This window comes from Lytechinus variegatus, chromosome 1 (genome assembly GCF_018143015.1).
Source record: "Lytechinus variegatus isolate NC3 chromosome 1, Lvar_3.0, whole genome shotgun sequence".
NCBI lineage: Eukaryota > Metazoa > Echinodermata > Echinoidea > Temnopleuroida > Toxopneustidae > Lytechinus > Lytechinus variegatus.
Genome location: NC_054740.1, coordinates 79,146,497 through 79,165,783, shown reverse-complemented (window position 1 = coordinate 79,165,783; position 19,287 = coordinate 79,146,497). Strand labels below are relative to the sequence as shown.

Genomic DNA, 19,287 nt, shown 5'->3' with positions numbered 1-19,287 from the left:
CCGGATGGACGAAGACACGAACGGGACCTAATACCTTGGTCACATTTTTTCTACGGCGGCCGTACGGCGAATCGAAAACGGTCGTTTCATTCATTTTTATTCAAACCACCTCAGGCGCGCCGGAACACTTTCAGTTTGGGGGGGGGGCAAAATCCCGAAGGGGGCACAATATTTTTGACAGCGTGAGATACCGAAGCGATCGAGCGGGAGAGGGTGTGGGAGTGGACCCCCCCCCCACGGTAAGGACTTTGTGTAAGAATGGAGTATAAAAGTTGCGTTTCTATAAGAGCATTCAAAAATAAATTTCTTGAAATTCAAACATAGAATTCACTACAAAAGACCAGAACTCACTTCGAAAGACTATACTCACAATCTATGAGAACCTATGAAATCTACGCGCAAAACAATCGCTTCGGAATGTGTTTTTTGTGTCTGATCAATTAAATTTCCTATATTGACTCAAAATACCAGAAATTACATTTTTCATGCAATATCTGTTCAGTAATATTTATATGTACATTTACATACACGGACGACGCGAGAGAGCACAATCATAAGTTTCAAGTAATGTCAGAACAAGGAGTGTATTAAGCAGAAGAAGCGCAACAACAGAAACAAAATAAATTCTAATGAATGTCTTTTCAAGTTCAAAATGTCATACTCTTCTGACGTGGCAGACGTCGATAAGCACTTAAATACCCATTCTATGCAAATCACTTCTGACATCAGCATTGGAGATAGTCCCTGATTATCCATGCATGGGCAATACATTTCATAATTTGTAACTGAATGAAAAAGAAATATGTCAAGCTTAATTCTCTAACAATTTAAAACTTTTCTGAAAATCATTTAAGTTTAAAACATTCATTACTCGATTTATGTGTTTCCTTTTGCATGTTTTGTATGGCTGGGAAGCATTATTAGATGACCCCTTCAAAATCTTCTTTTTTCTTTACATATAAACTAGGAAATGATGATTATTAAATTCCAGGAAATATTAATTTGTAAATAATAATGAAAAAGGGATGGTCCGGGCTGAAAATATTTATGTCTTAATACATAGAGTAGAATTCACTGAGCAAAATGCCGAAAATTTCATCAAAATCGGATAACAAATAATACAGTTATTGACGTTTAAAATTTAGCAATATTTTGTGAAAACAGTCGTCATGAATATTCTTTAAAAAAAATTGAATGAACCTATTTTCATATAATAAAATACAAAAGAACAAGTGGAGATGTGACATCATCAGCCCACCTAATGAATATTCATGACGACTGTTTTCACAAAATATTGCTAAACGTTTAAATTCAATAAATTTGTTATCCGATTTTGATGAAATTTTCAACATTTTGCTCAGTGAATTCTATTTATTAAACTATACTTTCAGCCCGGACCATTCCTTTAACAAACTTCCGCAGTTCATAATGTACATTATGTAACATTATTAGAAGAAAACAATTACATTCCAATAGCGAATATGGTTGTCGGAACACCAATTGGAGTTTTCGAAAAAGTGGATAGAAGAAGTGAAATTGATAGGGGAGGAAGTGAAAAGTTGATCGTCAAGTAATTTTTTGTTTAAATGCGCGTAGTCCTGAAAAAGACAGTCAACCAGAAAAGGTAGAAGAGGATTGAGTATTTGATAGATAAGTACTCCTGCTCTGCACTCCATTCACCGACTCAAGATAGCATCTTCTCATTTATCCAATAATCCAACTACTCAAGCCTCTTCAACTCTTTAACCTTTTCTGTTTTACAGTCATTTTCAGATATTATTATGTTGCTCGAGTAAGTTCACGCGCGTTAGTGATATCGGGTCCGGTCTGAGCGTTTCTTAGCCGACACAACCAGCATTGCATTGGTGAACCACTTTCAATTTGCCATTCGGTTTTAGTCTGAAATATATTCATTAAAAGGTTAAACGTTATCACACTGTAATAAGATGGAAAAGGGGCTTCTCAAAGGTATGTTTCATAGAGGAACATGTTCGTCAAAAGACGCGAGGCTTACTATGATTATGTGATTGCCCCGTCAGGGGCGCAATTTTTTCATGTTTGACAATGGAAATGACAATTTTTCGGCAGAAAAGTGCCTTCATCGTTTACCTTTGTCCTTGAATAATTTATCATTTTTTCTTTAGGGGGGCACATGGGGATAAGGGCAAAATCTCGTTTTGCCCCCCAAAATTTTATTTGGGGGGACAAGTGCCCCCCTGCCCCCCCCCCGCTTCCCGGCGCCCTTGAACCACCTATACGCAGCTGGTACAAAAAAAGGTTAAAACGGCTGTTTTGGACTCGCCGTACGGCCGCCGTAGAACAAATGTGACCAAGGTACACTAGCGTACCTGACAAGTCACAACTCATTCAAGGGACGTATCCCTGCCACCCCCCCCCCCTGACGAGTCACAACTGATCCCTGACGAGCCACAAGTGGTCCCTCCTTTGAACTTGAATACTTTCAGTGTTTTTCTGGTGCGATTTGTCCTTTACTTGCGGTTGAAGACCTTTTTTTTGCTTGTCAATTTTTTGGCGGACGAATTTGCCCCCCCCCCCTTGGAAAATCCTAGGTACGCCATTGCCAAGGTATCAGAAGCCGGAAATATAAAAGGGAACCTAAACCAGTATGACAAAGATGTATGGGCACATGCACAAGTATAATAGAGTCACTATTGTCCCTAGACAATTGGGCCCCTGAAATGCTTTGTAGGATCTGATGCTGGATAAGCACCTGCATTCCCACTACAACCATGACAACTACATGAATACTGAAATCCATAAAGGTCGAATCACTGTTCAAGAATGATAACTGTTCTACAGAAAGTATGCAACTTATCATGCTGAAGTCTCAATCCCTACAGGGGCGGATCCAGCTCCCGCCAGAGCAGAGCAATAATATAGGCGCTGCTTTTCCGACGGCGGCGTCGTCAACATTGAAATCTTAACCAAGGTTAAGTTTTTGAAATGTCATCATAACTTAGAAACTATATGAACCTAGTTCATGAAACTAAGGAATAAGGATGATCAAGTATTACACTGCCTGAGTTTCAAGTCACGTGACTATGGTTAAAGGTCATTTAGGGTCAATGAACTAGACCATGTTGGGGGATCAATATCGAAATCTTAACCAAGAATACGGTTTTGAAATGCCTTCATAACTTGAAAAGTATATGGACCTAGTTCATGAAACTCGGGAAATAGTAACAGTGTATCACTTAAGATCCTGCCCGAGTTTCAGGTCACATGATCAAGGTTAAAGGTCAATTAGGGTCAATAAACTTTGACCATTTGGGGGTATTTCTGGAATTGTCATCATAACTTTGAAATTTTATGAATCTATAATTCATGAAACTAAGACATAAAAGTAACCATGTATCCCTGAATATATGTGCGTTTTTAGGTCACATTGACCAAGATAAAAGGTCAGTTAAGGTCAATGAACTTTGGCCATTTTGGAGGTATTTGTTGAATTGGCATCATAAATTTGAAAGTTTGTTGTACACATTTAGCTCATGAACATATAGACATAAGGGTTATCAAGTATGTTTTACACACGTCTAATGTCACACGATATGGTCAAAGGTCATGTTGGGTCAATGGACATAGTGTTTTATTAACATTATGAGTGTTAGCTTTTTTCAAAGTCAGCACTTGCTATATTGAATCCCGTAATGCAGGCGAGACAGCCAGAGGCGGTCCACTTGTTATTACCAAACCCCAATTTTGTGATAGATTTTGACACAGTATTTAAAAAAAATATTGTCATATTTTACCCTTCTCTATTTTCTGTTCTTTCCTTTTTCTTTTTGTGTCCGAGCTTTATAGCCCAGCATACGGGAAAGGCATAAAATTTGTATAAATCCAAGATGGCTGCCAAAATTCATTTTTTTTGTGTGTGTGTGTTAGCCTTATCCGAGATCTTAGATGAATTTTGTTTTGATGATATCAAGTTCTGAAGTTCAATGCTCTATTTGGAATAATTTTATCAATGATGTCATAAAAATAATTATGAAGATTATATTTAACAAATAACTTTCAAATTTTGTTTTTTATCTGACTTATGCACAGGAAAGGCTACATTATGTGGATTACACGTCTTTACCTATCCAGGTGACCAGACGTCCCGTATTTCCCGGGATCGTCCCGTATTTGCTCCTTTGTCCCGGCGTCCCGAAAAACCCTTCCCGGGACGCCTATTTGTCCCGTATTTCAGAAAATTGACCAAAATGTAGTTAATACCTTTAAAAGTGACGAATTTTCTTTAAATAACCAACAGACGACGAAGCAGAGACAACAATAAAATCGATAACTAAACCTTTGCAAGTTCTTCGGTGATTTAATATATTGCTAAATTGTACCCAATACATTGCAAACTGGCCTCCTGCCTCTGGCAGGTACTGGCAAGGCAATTAGGATCGGAGCAGATTCTCAATGATGCAAACATTGATATGATAAACAGTTTTTCCACCAAAATAATCACAAAATCGGCGGGAAATTTGTATAATTATATTATGGATTCTCAGGTTACTGATTGGAGATGTAATCGGAGAAACAAGTTGAGTTTTCATAACTAGATCTAGTTGTTTCAGCTTTCGTTGTGTATCATGCCGCGATGTCATCAAATGGTTAAGTTGACAATGCCTCACTTCGAAATTTTATTCCTTTCTGAAACATTTATTTTTTTTTAATATACTAAAAAACAGCAAATATCATGATTTTTTATTAGATGATTGGATTGTTTTTTGTTCGATCTTTTCTTTCTTTGCTATCCTTCTATCTTCATTCTTCTATCCTTCCTGCTTGCCCTTTTTGTTCCATCTATCTTTATTTCCTGATCCTTTTTTCTCTCTCTCTGTTCATTTTTCTTTCTATCCTTTTTTTTTACCTGCCTTCTTTATTAAATTTCATTTTTTAAAATTTCCTTGATTTTTTTCCTTAATTTTTTTCTTTCCTTCCTTCTCCCTCTCTCTCTCCTTTTCTTTTCATTCTTTCTCTCCTTCCATTATTTTTTCTTTTTTTTCATTCTCTCCTCCCTCTCTTTCCTCCCATTCTTTATTTTATTTTTCGCTTATTCTTTTCCCTTATTTTTCTTATTCTTTCTTTCCCTTTCTTCCTGTTTTACTTCTTTCTTTGTTTTTCGTACCAAAGAATGAAAAAAACATGACTTTCCTTTATTTTTCTTCCTCCCTTTTTCTTATACTGTTTTTCTCTCCTTCATTTTGTCTTTGAATTTACACATTTATTTAACTTCTCTTCCTTTCTTTCTATATTCAACTCAAAGAATGATGAAAACCTTTTTTCTCTTTTATCCTTTCTTTCATCCTTCTTTCATTCTAACTTTCTTTTCTTTTTTCCCTTCATTTCCCCTTCATTTTTTTCTTTCTTCTCAATTCATCTCTTTTTTCCTCTCCTTCTGTTGTTCACCCTCCCTTCCAATTCTTTATATTTTTTTCACAAGTCTAACACTGTAGCCTTCTTTGTTGATCTTATTTTGTCGATTGTCCCGTATTTCATTTTGTGAAATCTGGTCATCCTGTACCTATCTGTTGTGGAACTAGTAAATATTTAGCCATAAGGTATATTGTATATTCGCTATCAACGAGAGGTCGTTATAAAAGGCTTGTACTAATCAATCGGGACGCGTGCGCGTACGAAATCACTCGGGTTTTTGGATTTTTTTGGACTTCAATGCTTCTTCTTCTTCGATTTTTTTTCTAACGCTGTCTTCAACGGGACAAACATGAAATTCAAATTCGAGTTTCGTTTAAAGTCGGCATGGGCCTTAAATAAAATGTACTGGACTACGTATTTTTTAACATAACAAACAAGCAAATCAGCAATGTGGCTCAACTAACTTGAATAGATTCGGAGTTCTACTGTGTATTATACGAGGACTCTGAGTCAGAACTTGCATATCTGCCACATCGATATTACATCGTATCATTCCCATATGCGGACATGCCTCTATGCCTGGCCCCACATGGCGGGACCCGGCCGCTGTCGGACACGACTTGCATTGGTAGCATGGAGCAAGCTAATGTTAGTCGAGCCGAGGTAGATCCCGGAGGGGGGGGGGGCACTCGACCCCAAAAGTGGTACATATCAATTTGTTGTGTACAAAAACAGCTCCTTTTATAAGGCATAGAAATGGGACGTTTAACGCACAGTCACTAATACGCGCCGCTGTCTTCGCATCGTGCAGGCAGTCTACGTGTATAGTGGCGGGCTGCTACATTGCGGTGCAGGGGTGTTCAACTTACATATCGTGAGCGCACTCAGCTGCGTGTTTTCACTTCTTCTCCTTTCTCTCCTTTTCTTGTCATTTTTCCTCGCATTACTTGTTTTCATAAATTTCCCTCTCACTTTCCTTGTTTTCTCACTCCCTTCAGTTTTGTAACTCTTCTTGATCACTTGCATTCATTGGCACACCCCCGGTCAAAAATGGTACGGTTCTATCCAACATACACTCAAGTCGTCGCTGTACGAATAGTGAAATTCTTCACGCGCTGCGTTGCCTAGCTATGCGTGTGTACTGTGTACTATACTGTGTACACACAATGCCATCGGCTGAACCCGCCAAACTATAGTGACCAAAATTGCAAAAGCTTTTGCAAATGTGAAAAGTGACAGAGGTTTTTTTATCCAATCAAAATCATTCTTAGGTATTCGCAATCTACAGCATTTTCTGCAAAATGTCTTTTTTTGATAGGGTCTATTGTGACGTATATATTTTTTTACAACAATGTGAAGTCGCACCAAACGTTTCGTTTCCCGCACTTGCCCATTGGCTCATGTACAAATGGATTTCCAAAATCATCAAGAAAGGTTCCAAAAACCTCAAAAGTGACAGAACTTAATTTGACTAAAATTGAATGAAAATCATATCATGTTCAAGGTGAGAATCTGCTCTATTCTATTCTGTTTTGATAGATCACCTTGTTGACGCGTTTGGGAGATATCTTAGCAAATCCCTCAAAAAACTGCGTATTTTCTATTATTCTCCATAGGGAAATAATTTAACACGCTACGCACTGCAAAAAAGGAGCGCAAACAAATTGATATGGGGTGTGCCGCGGGCGAGACAGAAAATGGTGGCCTTAATTGGAGCGGGCTTATTGTAAAAAGGAGGGTCTTCGGAACGGGCTTCGGGACTACAAATCTTTGTGAAAACGGGGGTCCTTGGAACGGATCGCCGAGTGAGTATGCATCCCCATGGAACGGGCATGCGTGCATGATGCAGCTAGCGCGGCCTCCGCCGGGTGCGCTCGCGCAGAGGTGATGGTCGGATAGCGCTCTGCGGCCGCTTTTTACCAAAAATGCAGCTCATTGCAGAAGATCAATGCGACCGGAACGGCCTAACGAAAAATATGCAAAGCTTTGGAGCAGATTTCTTTCTTCTTTTTTTCTCGATAAGAAGAAAATGCTATGCCTTGGAGCGGCTTTCTTTTGTTTTGTTCTTTTTCTCAATAAGACAAAAATGCTTTGCCTTGGAACGGAAATTTGAGTGTAAAAATGGGGGTCCCCTCCGCGGCACATACCCACTATGCATTATATACTGACAGCCCCCCCCCCCCGCGGGTAGATCCAATTTTACAGTGCCAGTCAGTCCGCAGCCCGTCCGAAAGTGCTCTTTTTTATTCAGCAGTATGCATAGCCATCCGCGCCGAGCTGTGAAGACGATCTTTCCGATCGACGTTTTATAATTTTGTCAATGTCTCATAAATTTGGTCTTATTTTATAAATGAAAGTTTGAAATTTCAGTCAGGGAAAAATCAGGTTTTTACCTCAAATCCGGGGAAATACCACAAATGAGGGCAAAATCAGGGAATTTTGATCGGCCCAAAAGTCGAAAGCACGGCAGTCAGATTTTGTTTTATTTTGGTGTATATTACTAGTAAAACAACATTCATTGCATGTTATGGTGTTTTTTTTTAGTGTAGCCCCTTTTACTTCAGTACAAGTATAGGCCTACTGGTACATAATTATAATTGAAAATAATAAATATGCCTATATTATACATGTACAAAAAAAACTAATAATACAGCAATATTGACTGGCCTCGGGGCGATACGACATATATCGCCCAAACTAGATTTTATCGCCCGAGTCGTAGACGAGGGTGATATCAATTTAGTGAGGGCGATATATGTCCTTTCGCCCCCAGGCCAGTCAATATTGCTATTATTAACCAAATCAGACATCTAGAGCCAAATCGTTAAAATTTAGATATTTTAAATGTTTAGAATGAGAATCTAGTTTCTCATGTAGAGCAGACTGGGCTTCTGAACTTTACCATTGTGACGTAATTGAAATGACGCGTCCCTGGCCTAGGGACGCAGTATGCAGCGTTGTCTCAACTTCGTTACCATTATGACATATAGCACTGCGCGGTTCGTGTTTTTTTTTTTTACACCACTGCTCCGCCAAAATCCCCAGAAATACGAAAGAAACGACTCGCGGGCAAGTCTAATGTGTGCGCTCTATGAAAGCAAAGCTCTCGGAATTCCCGCGTGAGATGCCGGGGTGAGATGTGTATAAATTATCCAAAACCACCTGAAATCATCCCGTTACCACATTAAGGTTATGTTGATATTACGGAAAAAAGGTTCTAAAAACCATTTTAGTTTGTAACTGAACGATTTTGTATTGAAAATGAAGATGATGAAAAAGATATTGTCTATTTAAAGTTGTGGCGAATTGAATTTGCTGAAAGAAAGTGTGAGGGCACTTTATAGTATTTTTCCTACTAGTATATAGGCCTCACTAGCGTCCCTACGGGGGGGGGGGGGTCAGGGGCAGTCTGCCCCCCCCCCTGACGCCGCCCATGCAAGGGACGTATCCCTGCCACCCCCCTCCCCTGACGAGCTCAGTGAAGCCCAGTTTTTTTGCTTGTCAATTTTTTTCTGGTGATACGAGATCCTATATTTGTGGTTGAAGACCTTTTTATTTTTTTTTATTTATGCTTGTCAAATTTTGTGGCGGACGAATTTGCACCCGGCCCCCAACCCCCAACCTTAAATACTATTCAGAATCACGTACAGAGTATACATTTGCAGCAATTTGTACGTAGTGCAGCTGTTGGACAAAGTTCAATCATGGAGCTAACTCTATGGTTCAATAGTAGCTGTGATCTGAGAAAGATGAAAAGAGCCCGAAAAGAGAGAATAGGGGTGGGGAGTGCGAAGGAATAGAAATAAAGGGTGAGAGCTAAGAGATACAAGGAGATTGATTTGGAAAAAAAAATGATATTGTCAAAAAAAAATGGGCCTTAAGCAAGAGGGGTGGGGGAAAAAAAGAAGTCTACCCAAGCAGACTCATATCAGATGAACAAAACTAAAACGTTCATTGGACAACTAAATAATTTATGAAATTTTAATCACATGAAAATATGGGGAAATCACATGACAAATTGCCGATTTCATGAAGTAATGGATTCACCACGTTTTGTTTACAAATGTATTTATACTGCAAAAAATCATTATTTCACCAATCGCATTATTTTTTCAGAACTCGAATCATGTCTTACATAAATTGTTATGCAGGCCTTCTTAAAATATAATGAACTCAAAATATATTTTTATACCTTTAATCACTCAATTATTATAAATATTGAATCATAAATTCATATACAAGGTTGTTAAATAGAACTATAAAGTCTGTAATAATGGAAACATGAAAAGCATATCTATCATATAGATATCCTGGAAAAAGTTTTGAGGAAATCAAAATTTCGGATTGTAGTAATGATTAATGAACTATGGTTAGTCGTGCACCTATGATGTCAGCAAGTTGGTAATCGCCTAGTGATATTCATTTCATTAAAATTCATAACATTCTTATTAGTTGTCAGATTCCAAACTTTTTGTCTTTTCTGTCAACCTGATTTTGCTTGTCACCGTTGAAAAAAAAAATTATTTTGGCGTAGACTTTCCTTTAAAAAAATTGAGAAAGAAAGAATTAACAGAGAGGTAGAGAGAAGATCTTATCTGCCAAATAAAAATAATAATGATAATGATTATAATAAGTAATGATCAAAATATGACTAATAGAGCGCATATCACTGCAGAAGCAGTCCCTATGTGCTTTGTAATTAACTAGAGAAAAGTATCAAGGTGTACTTATCAATAAATGCAGACCAAATTCATCGACAAAGTGATTGTGCCTAATTTAATGACAACAAAATAAAATGGGCAAAAAGCAAGAGGGCAATGCAGAGACCACTGTCGTCCAAATACAGAACGGAGAATGCTGGAGAGAGAGAGGTTGAGTGCTGAAGATCAGAGAGGTGAAAATTTTAGTCGACGAAGAAAAGAAATCTAGTCTATCTGCAGCTAAGAACCCTAGTTCTTTGTTTCATGCATCTGAATGTCTGGAGGTGCCATAACTGCGATAAGGTCCCTAAAAACTAAACGCTTTTAAAAAGCTTGAAATCATAAGGTTTGTTTTGTATGACTATTGAACGAAATCAAGGTGTGCACGACGAAACGTGTGTGGTCAACGTGTTAGACTCTCGCGCGAGCCGTTTCTGTGGGGTTTTTCAATATTTTGGCGGAGCAGTGGTGTAAAAAAAAAATACGCGCGCGGTTCAAGGACGCGTACACAACGCGTAGAATACCCGATGTTAGAGCTGCCTTTTATTGCCCGCCACATTTCCACGCATTTTCTCATTGACTTTCTTGAGCGGGCAATAAATTGGGCCCGTGGATAAACAATTGGAATTTTATTGACCGCCATTCGATCCCAGTGTTAAGCAGGCAACAATGTTTCAAAGTTGCCCTGCTCAGATGTCTGATACGGTTAATAATACATGTTATTCACTGCAAGAGCCTAGAAAACTTGAGAAACTGGGAATGTGTTTTAATGATTCTCAGTGAATTTTTAAACTTCATTAGAGAAAAATCAGATATTTTTCCTTTCTTGAAAAGCTGGAAACACTGATTGGGTTAAGCCAGCCGTTAACTATCAACAGTAGATCGTATACATAGACTGAGGTGGATAAATAAAAAATAATATTTTTACTAGCGTTATTTTACAGAAAAATAGCAATTTTGATTGTTTTTCACCAAAACCTTCAAAAATCCACTGAAACAGACACAAAATCCCCAAAGTTTGTTTAATCCGCAAATATTTTTTTTTATCCCCTAAGGGTTTTGAACTCCCCTTACTTTCAAAATTTCGGGGTGGAAATATACGTCACTCTAACTGTACTCCAATAAGCCGAAATGGAAATTAGACCAAATGCACAGTAGACCAATTGCACATTAGACCAACTGAATGATTGACCAAGTGAGGATTAGATCAACTCTAATGTTGACCAAATGAATAATGGGACAAGTGAGGACTAGACCAACTAGTATTAGACCAACCGACTATTAGACGAACTGGTATTAGACCAGATGCTATCAAACCAAGTGACAATAAAATACATTAGACGAAATGGCAATTGGACTAAATGAAAATTAGACCAAGTGATGATTAACCCAACTAGACATTCGACCAAGTGGCTATCAGACCAAGTGGTCATTAGACTAATCGGTTATTAGACCAAGTGGTCATTAGACCAATTGGCCATTAGACCAAGTGGATCATTAGACTAATTGGCTATTAGACCATGTGGTCATTAGATCAAAAGAGATTTGGACTAAGTGGGTTTAGCTCGAATGTTGTTGGCTCATCTGATGATTAGACCTAGTGCTGTTAGTCCAGCCGTCACTAAACCGCCTGGACTCGAGCGATATCACGTCTTGTAGAGCCAATCTCAGCGTGGCCAGTGAAAAAATCCAATTATACCAGAGGAGCGGAATTATGAATCGCGAAAAATTATGCCAAACCGTTTTTTACCCTAGGATTTTCCACAGGAGGGGGAGCAACAAAACCGTCCGCCAAAAAAATTAGACAAGCCAAAAAAAAAAAGGTCTTCAATCTTCAAATACATCAAAATTATGGTCAATATGCTATTATTATGCAAGATTCTTTGCTTAAAAAGGTCTCATTATGCCCCAAACTATGCTGAAAGGGTCGAAATTATGCCAGAAAACAAATTCTAATTATGCCAGAATTATGCCGGCATAATGAATTATGCTGAAAGGCTCAAAATTATGCCAGAAAGCATAATTATGCCAGTTCTGGCAACGTTGGCCAATCTGCTCTTGCATGCTTTGATTGCATTACATACTTCTTCATTCCCTTTTCTGCATGATTTGCTTTTGATCTGAATTAGGATATTATGTGGGGGTAGGGTGCTCGTGTGTGTGTGTGTGTGTGTGTAGATGGAATGATGGCCAGCTTAGTTTACTTTTCACCATGCATTTGGTATTTACCTTGTAATGTAAATTACTTTTTATTTGTACAAATTATGCTGGACCCCAAATCACAATCGGAGCTTCTCACGGGTTCAAACGTTTCATTTATTTCTCTTGCACAAGTATAAACAATTTGCTTGTATTTGGCTGATGTTTATCATTGGTTGAATAAACTTAATTTTGCGGCTGGGCTTTTCAAGGGTTCTTGTACATTCCAGACCAATCCCGGAAGCGATTTTTTCCCCCGTCAGTACTTATGGCCCAACACGAGAGGGTTTTTTTAAGGCTTTGAAGCAGACTTCAAATCTTGGACTTGTATTTTCTTTAGAGTCTTTATTGTATCAATGTTTAATTTCATAAAATTGTTTGAATAATCGTTCTGGGCGAGATTCGAACCTGCGTCAGTGAACCTGACCGCAAGATAGGCTTACTGAATACTAATCGAGTTGATCATTATCGTTTCGATTACTCACTAGGCGTTGTCTAACTAAGTAAACCTTGATGTGGAAGAGGTTCGTCGTGGTGAAGGATTGAGTAGAAGAAATAACCAGTTGTCTCACGATGTAGCAAACGTAGTACGTTTGCTACATCGTGAGACAACTGGTTATTTCTATCTAAGTAAACCTTATTCGCGTAGACTTTTTCATGAAAATTTACAGCTAGTGTCGGGTTCACAAGTACTGGCGGAGAAAATCGTAACACGGAACAAGGCTTAATGTATTCACTTTCTTAGGCCACTCTCAGCCCCCCTCCTCATCTCAGTTAGGCCTCCATGGAAGATATAAAATGTAATTACAATGGATGGTTAGATTTTTTCAGTTAAAACGAGGACAAACGACCCGAAGACCGACATATTATATCGTAAAAACATTTCATAAATAAAAACTAATTTACTTTTTGTAGTATTTATGTTTTTCATATACTGAAGTTTTATATCTTAACGCCGAACCTTCACGTCGACGAGTGAATTTGTCACTTGATATCCTCATATCCGGGCTCGCTAATGTCGACCGAAGCTAAAAAATATAATATTGAGCTTTTATATAGCGCTTAATACAGGGCAGTTTCGCTTTACAACTTAAATTGAAGGTAAACAAGTAAAACATAGCAAATGTAGATAGAAACAAAGTATGAATTATTATATGTGTATAACATTAAGAGGTAATTATATAACAACAAATCACTAAATGAAAAAGCAAGATAATAACATAACTGGTCATGGCAACAGCTTACTTGTTTTGTTGTTTGAAAAGATAGGTTTTGAGTAGATTTTTTTATTACACTTCTAACATACATGATGAAATATATCTCGTTCTGTCTGTTACCATAGTAACCCTACAATAATTTTAACTTCACTATATAAAATATGGATACAATCTTACAAAAGCAGGAATTGATGAGGAGGATGTGACGAGGACGATTGTAGCATTTACAAGACGCCATTATAATTATGTAGTATTTTAGTTAAAAAAGAGCCTTCTTTCTTTCTTTCTTTTGGCTCTCTTTTACAATATAAAATTACATGATGTTCAAAGGCCAAGTTCATTCTTGATGTGAAGCGCCATTTGATTTGTATCTGATGTTATAGCGCCATCTGCGTCAGTTATGCGGCAACACGCTTGTCCGACTCTTCTCTTGATTACGGTTAATCAAAATATTGATCCTAACTACAAAGTTGCTTCCGAGTCTTCATTTATTGTCGAAGAAAAAGTAAGTACCAGTCGGACATGTTTCAGTCGTGCATAAAGTCGTGTGTAACACGACCCAGGCGTAGTTACAAAGTTGCGAATGGCGGGCAGAAAGATGCCGCTAATGATACCATGTCTGTGTTCCGCAGTCACAGGATTTCTAATTTTCTCCCCATCTTTGGCCTTTTAAACATTCATTTGACATTTTTGCAAGACTAAAAGTATCGTAACAAAATTACTGATGAGGTGTTCTAGTTTTTAGGTGGCTTTTCAATGATCAAGGTTTCCCATACTCTTTTTAGTTTGAGTCGATCGCTATCTCCGCTATCCGTTCCCTCGACCGTGGCCATGTGCTCCTTGGACTTCATCCTTAAAAATTGTAGAACTCTCTTGACCAGGTCACTATCAGCAGTCTGGCGAAAGTTAGAAACATGAGTGAAAAAATCAAGCAGAAGGCTTCCCTCCCTCGAATTCTCATCGAAGACGTCAGTAATGTCAAAGAAAATTGGGTTCACAAGACGAGTGAATGGTATGTTCATGTCGTGAAGGGCGGCAGTCACATCGGAATAGGTGACCCAATTTTTGGAGGTGAACATTTGTTGCAATTCTGGGAAATCTGCAAACATCCTCTGTCCACTGGATTTGTCTGTGGAATGTCATAGAGTATCGAATGACTACAGGTGGGGTTTGAGCACTTAAAAACTATAAGAAAGTATACGGGCGGCAAAACAAGGGACAGTGTTGACCGTCCCCCGTAAATTTTAAACTTTAGAAAACATAAGAACGAAAGAAGAAGTTTGGGGTGTCAGACTCTGAGACAACATAATTATGACGTCACTTATGGCGCCGCTCTCGATTTTTATTGAAGTCATGACATATATGCATTATTTGCGTTACATCATAAGAAGCATATCAAATTATTTTGAAAATTGAAAGACAAAAAGAACCGCCATGCAGTATTAAATTGAAGAAGTAGAAGGAAAAGGAAAAGAAAAAGGAGGAGTGTGAAAAAAACTCTTCGGACATCCAAGATTGTTAGTTTACATACATGCATGTGAATTTGACCTACATTAATCGGTTCAGTTCACCGAATTGATATATCATTGATAAAAAAATAAATGTAATAAGAAAGCTGTTGATAGAATCTTACCATCACTCATTTCGATCATCATCATACCTCCAGGGACAAGACAATCGTAGAGTAATTTCACTGTCTCTCTTGCGTTGTCAGCGTAATACAAACTGTGTATGGCGCTGATGAAATCGAATCTACCATCGGCACTGTCATTTGTAAGGGGTTATAACAGAACAGGGGTATTAAAATCATTCATTCTTGGAATTCGTTATACGTGGCATGTTGAAAAAGGATTGAAATTAAATGCAACTCTTAAAATCAATAAAACCTTATTTGTACAATCATTACAAGCATTATGGACTTGCATATAATTTTTCCTCATAATTTCGTTAAAATGAAACCATCGTGCTAAATATCTCTAAAAATCTGGTGTATTATTGATTGTCGCTGCATGCACACACAGAGGCGTCGATCCTGGGGGGGCAGGGGGGGCGATCGCCCCACCAATGAAAATATTGGGGGGGCAAACATATCGTTTTGCCCCCCCAATAATTCCACTGATGTGAAAAAATAAAATAAGATTGTAATGTTACACAGAAATCAGCAAGCGAGATTGAGATACCAACTCGTTCTTTATTCAAAATTATGCTCAAAATGTCCGCTTTTTAGATTGGAATATCAAAATTTTCAGCTCGCGCTTCGCGCTCGCATCATTTATGTAGCAAAAACCCATACTTTCCATGATTAAATAGGTGAATAGAATGTCCCGTTTTCAGTTCTAAACCTCAACAGAACTCCCGCTTCGATTTGCAATAATTTTTTGTTGGATATATATCTTGTTCTTTATCAAAAACGTCCATTAAACTGTCTTTTTCAGATCGAAATATCAAAATTTTCAGCTCGTGCTTAACGCTCGCATCTATTGTTCTTTTAGATACCCGTCTTAATCATTGGTACCAAAAATGCTTCGAATATCAAGCTTTCAGGCCAGAATATAAAGAAATTTCAGCTCGCTCTCGGCACTCGCATTATCTGTGTAGTGAGATATACATGTATCTATCCTCCTCATGAGTTACTACAAACAGTCCTAAACAAGTACCTTTTCCTGTTTTCATGTCAGTATACTAAAAAATTTCAGCTCGCGCTTCGCGCTCGCATTAATTTGTTGGTGAGATATGTGTCTCTATCTCATGAGTCACACACACATATATATATATATATGTGTGTGTGTGTGAGTGGGTGTGTGTGCGTGGGTGTGTGTGTGGGTGTGTGTGAGTTTGTTTGTTTTGCCTTTGGAAAGTTCATTCAGGATTTTGCCCCCCCAATCTGAAAAATGGATCGACGCCCCTGTGCACACACCCCGGGAGGGGGGCACTCAGTATAAAATGCATAGTGGGTATATGCAGTGGAGTGGACCCCCATTTTTACACTCAAATTTCCGTTCCGAGGCATAGCATTTTTGTCTTATTGAGAAAAAGAACAAAGAAAGCTGCTCCAGAGCATAGCATTTTCTTCTTCTCGAGAAAATCCGTTCCAGGGCTTCGCATATTATTTTTCCGTTACGCCGTTCCAGTCGCAATTTTGGTGAAAAGCGGCCGCAGCTCCCTGTCCGACCATCGCCTCTGCGCCCGTCAGTCGTGCCGCCGGGCTAGCTAGCTGCATGTACGTTCCATAGGGATGCATACACACTCGTACGCAGGCGACCCGTTCCAAGGACCCCCGTTTTCACAAACATTTGTAGTTCCGAAGCCCTTCCGAGGACCCTCCTTTTTACAATGAGCCCGCTCCAAGGCCCCCGTTTTTTGTCTCGCCCGCGGCACACCCTTACCACTTTTTTTGGTCGAGTGCCTCCCCCCATCCCCCCGGGACACACACAATGTTCATTTGTAAAGCATGTTCTTTAGCCCTTGAGTGTCAAATTAGTCACGTAAGGAGGAGCAGTGTTATGGGGAAGCTTTTGTTTTATTGAAAAAAAACTATGGCAAACATGCTTGTAAGCTATATATTTGGTCCATTAATACCTCCTATTAATATACTTTCAAAATCTACCATTGGTTGATTCAAAACTTTCAGGGTGTGTGCTTATAATCCCTCTTCAAATACATTTTCTACCATGATTCGTATGTACATAGAATTAGTCATTCATTCTCCCCCAAATCTGGAACTTCACATCTATTGAGACCATATCCAGGCGCGGATCCAGGGGGGGGGGGGGGCAGAAGGGGCACGTCCCCCCCCCATTTGAGAAGCGAAATTAAAATTTGTATTGTAAAAATTTTATTAAAACCGAGGTATGCCCCCTCTTTTGTAATTGAAGACCTTTTTTTTGCTTGTCAATTTTTTCAGGTGCGAAATATTCTTAATTTGTGGTTGAAAACTTTTTTTTTTTTTGGGGGGGGGCTTGTCAAAATTTTCCTCCGAAAAATTTGCCACCCCCTCCCCATTTGGTTAATCCTGGATCCGCCCATGACCATATTACTATCAAAGTTGCTCGGACGGGCATGTTTTACCCTATTATAACCGCGAAGTTATCATAATAATTTTCAAAACTTCAGCTCAAGCTATTCAAAGGATACTTCTGGTGTATCCGTTCATCTGACCTGGGTTGAGTGCGGTACAAATCAACTAATTTTATAGGATTTTAAAGTATATTATTACCTATCGAGAGTCTTTTCTTTGTATCCCTGAAAGGTCCCCTCATACCATTCAAACTCAATAGAACCAGTGAAAGAAACCTTTGCTGTTTCGGTCTTGTATTCCTGGATGAAATCATGAGATGGCTCGATGACTACATGCTTGATTCGAGGAAACCTGGATGAAAGCTGCTTCAGAAGGTGTAGTTCATACTCCCCTGCATGAATTTATCAGATTATATCGCTATTAGAGAGAATAATAGAAAGCTTTATATTTCACAATAAACCATGATGCGGAATCTGCCCCCTCCCCCCCAAAAAAAAATAAAAAAATAAAAAAAATAACGCTCTGTTCTTAAATTCCACATCAATCTGTTAACTATACAATCTTGCGTATAGTAACAGTAAGTTTAGGGTCTAAAAGCGCCATCATTTGGTTGATATTGAGTAAAGTGCGACCATACATTCTAAAAAGACAGGGATTTAAGATAAATCCATTAAGGCTGTGAATAGTGGCCAGTCGATATTATGATTTAAAATAAATCCTTAAAGATTTAAATGTAAATCTTAAAGATTGATTTTCAAATCCCAATTTATTAACACATAAATCTTAACAGATCAATCTTTAATCCGAATATCGACTGGTCACGTCACTATTCATAGCCGTAATGGATTTATTTTATATCATTGTAATTTAAAATGTATACATATATGAAACGTGTGGAATAATACAACTTGACAAATGCTTTATGACGTCAGGATTTTAAAATAAAAATTTTATTTGAAATGTTTAGGCATACAGCGAACCATGATAGAGCTTTACATCGTACTTGCGTTGTAAAATTGACCCCCTGCCCTCCAATCAAAAGGCTTAACTTAATGGAGTAGAATCAAACAATAGTGGAAATTCAGAATCTTCATGAAAACAGGTCTGACACAATTGAAACCAAATAAACCTTGTACATCCTAGTCAATATACTGTAAAAATATTTTTTAAAATCTTAAGCATGTTGTTTAAGCCTATCACTCTAACAACCTCTGGAAAAACCAAAGCCCTCCACGTTTTGCTAGTAGGTCCATTTTTGAACCAACACCATGAAAATCATCAAGTTCGAGTGCAATAGTGTTCAGTCAAGCAGGACGCATTATGCAGAGACCAGAGTTCCCGGATTTCACTAGGGTTTTCACATTCACGACGCACGTCCCGCTCTCTACAACGCACATATTCCTTTAGTTTAAAATGCAAATAAAAAAGACATGAAGCTTTTGTTGAAAGTACGGAGGGCCGGGAAAGCAGCGTCGTCTTGTGACTCTGGACATCGACATATTTGCAATCGTTCATCCGGTGCATATCTACTCAGACAGCGATGCCACATGACCAACGTTTGCGATTATTAAAATGGCACACGTTAAAATCTCGGAGGATTTTCTTATTGGTGTCCTTTTTTTTTGCTAACTTGTTGTTTGGCTTGATAGTTTGCGAAGTCGCAAGAGATAATATTGTAATACGTGTAAGGCATTCTGACGTACATGTTAGATTTGTACACCTATAAAAGGCAAGAACAGAGGGACTCCATCAGACTGCAATT

At 38.4% G+C, this 19,287-nt stretch overlaps 1 protein-coding gene across 2 annotated transcripts in view; it reads right to left on the bottom strand.

Moving 5' to 3' along the window:
* Positions 1 to 13,172: 13,172 nt before the first annotated feature.
* LOC121424305 (UDP-glucuronosyltransferase 2B4-like) overlaps positions 13,173 to 19,287 on the bottom strand; it is a 35,616-nt gene continuing 29,501 nt past the window's right edge. Inside the window, exons 4-6 of one of the 2 annotated variants that reach the window (XM_041619948.1) lie at positions 17,724 to 17,916; positions 15,141 to 15,271; positions 13,173 to 14,636 (exon numbers count right to left, since the gene is read on the bottom strand). In XM_041619948.1, the coding sequence (XP_041475882.1) occupies positions 14,242 to 14,636; positions 15,141 to 15,271; positions 17,724 to 17,916 (719 nt within the window). In that variant the 3' untranslated portion in view covers positions 13,173 to 14,241. The remainder of the gene's footprint in view (positions 14,637 to 15,140; positions 15,272 to 17,723; positions 17,917 to 19,287) is intronic. The other variant, XM_041619955.1, reaches the window with a different exon arrangement.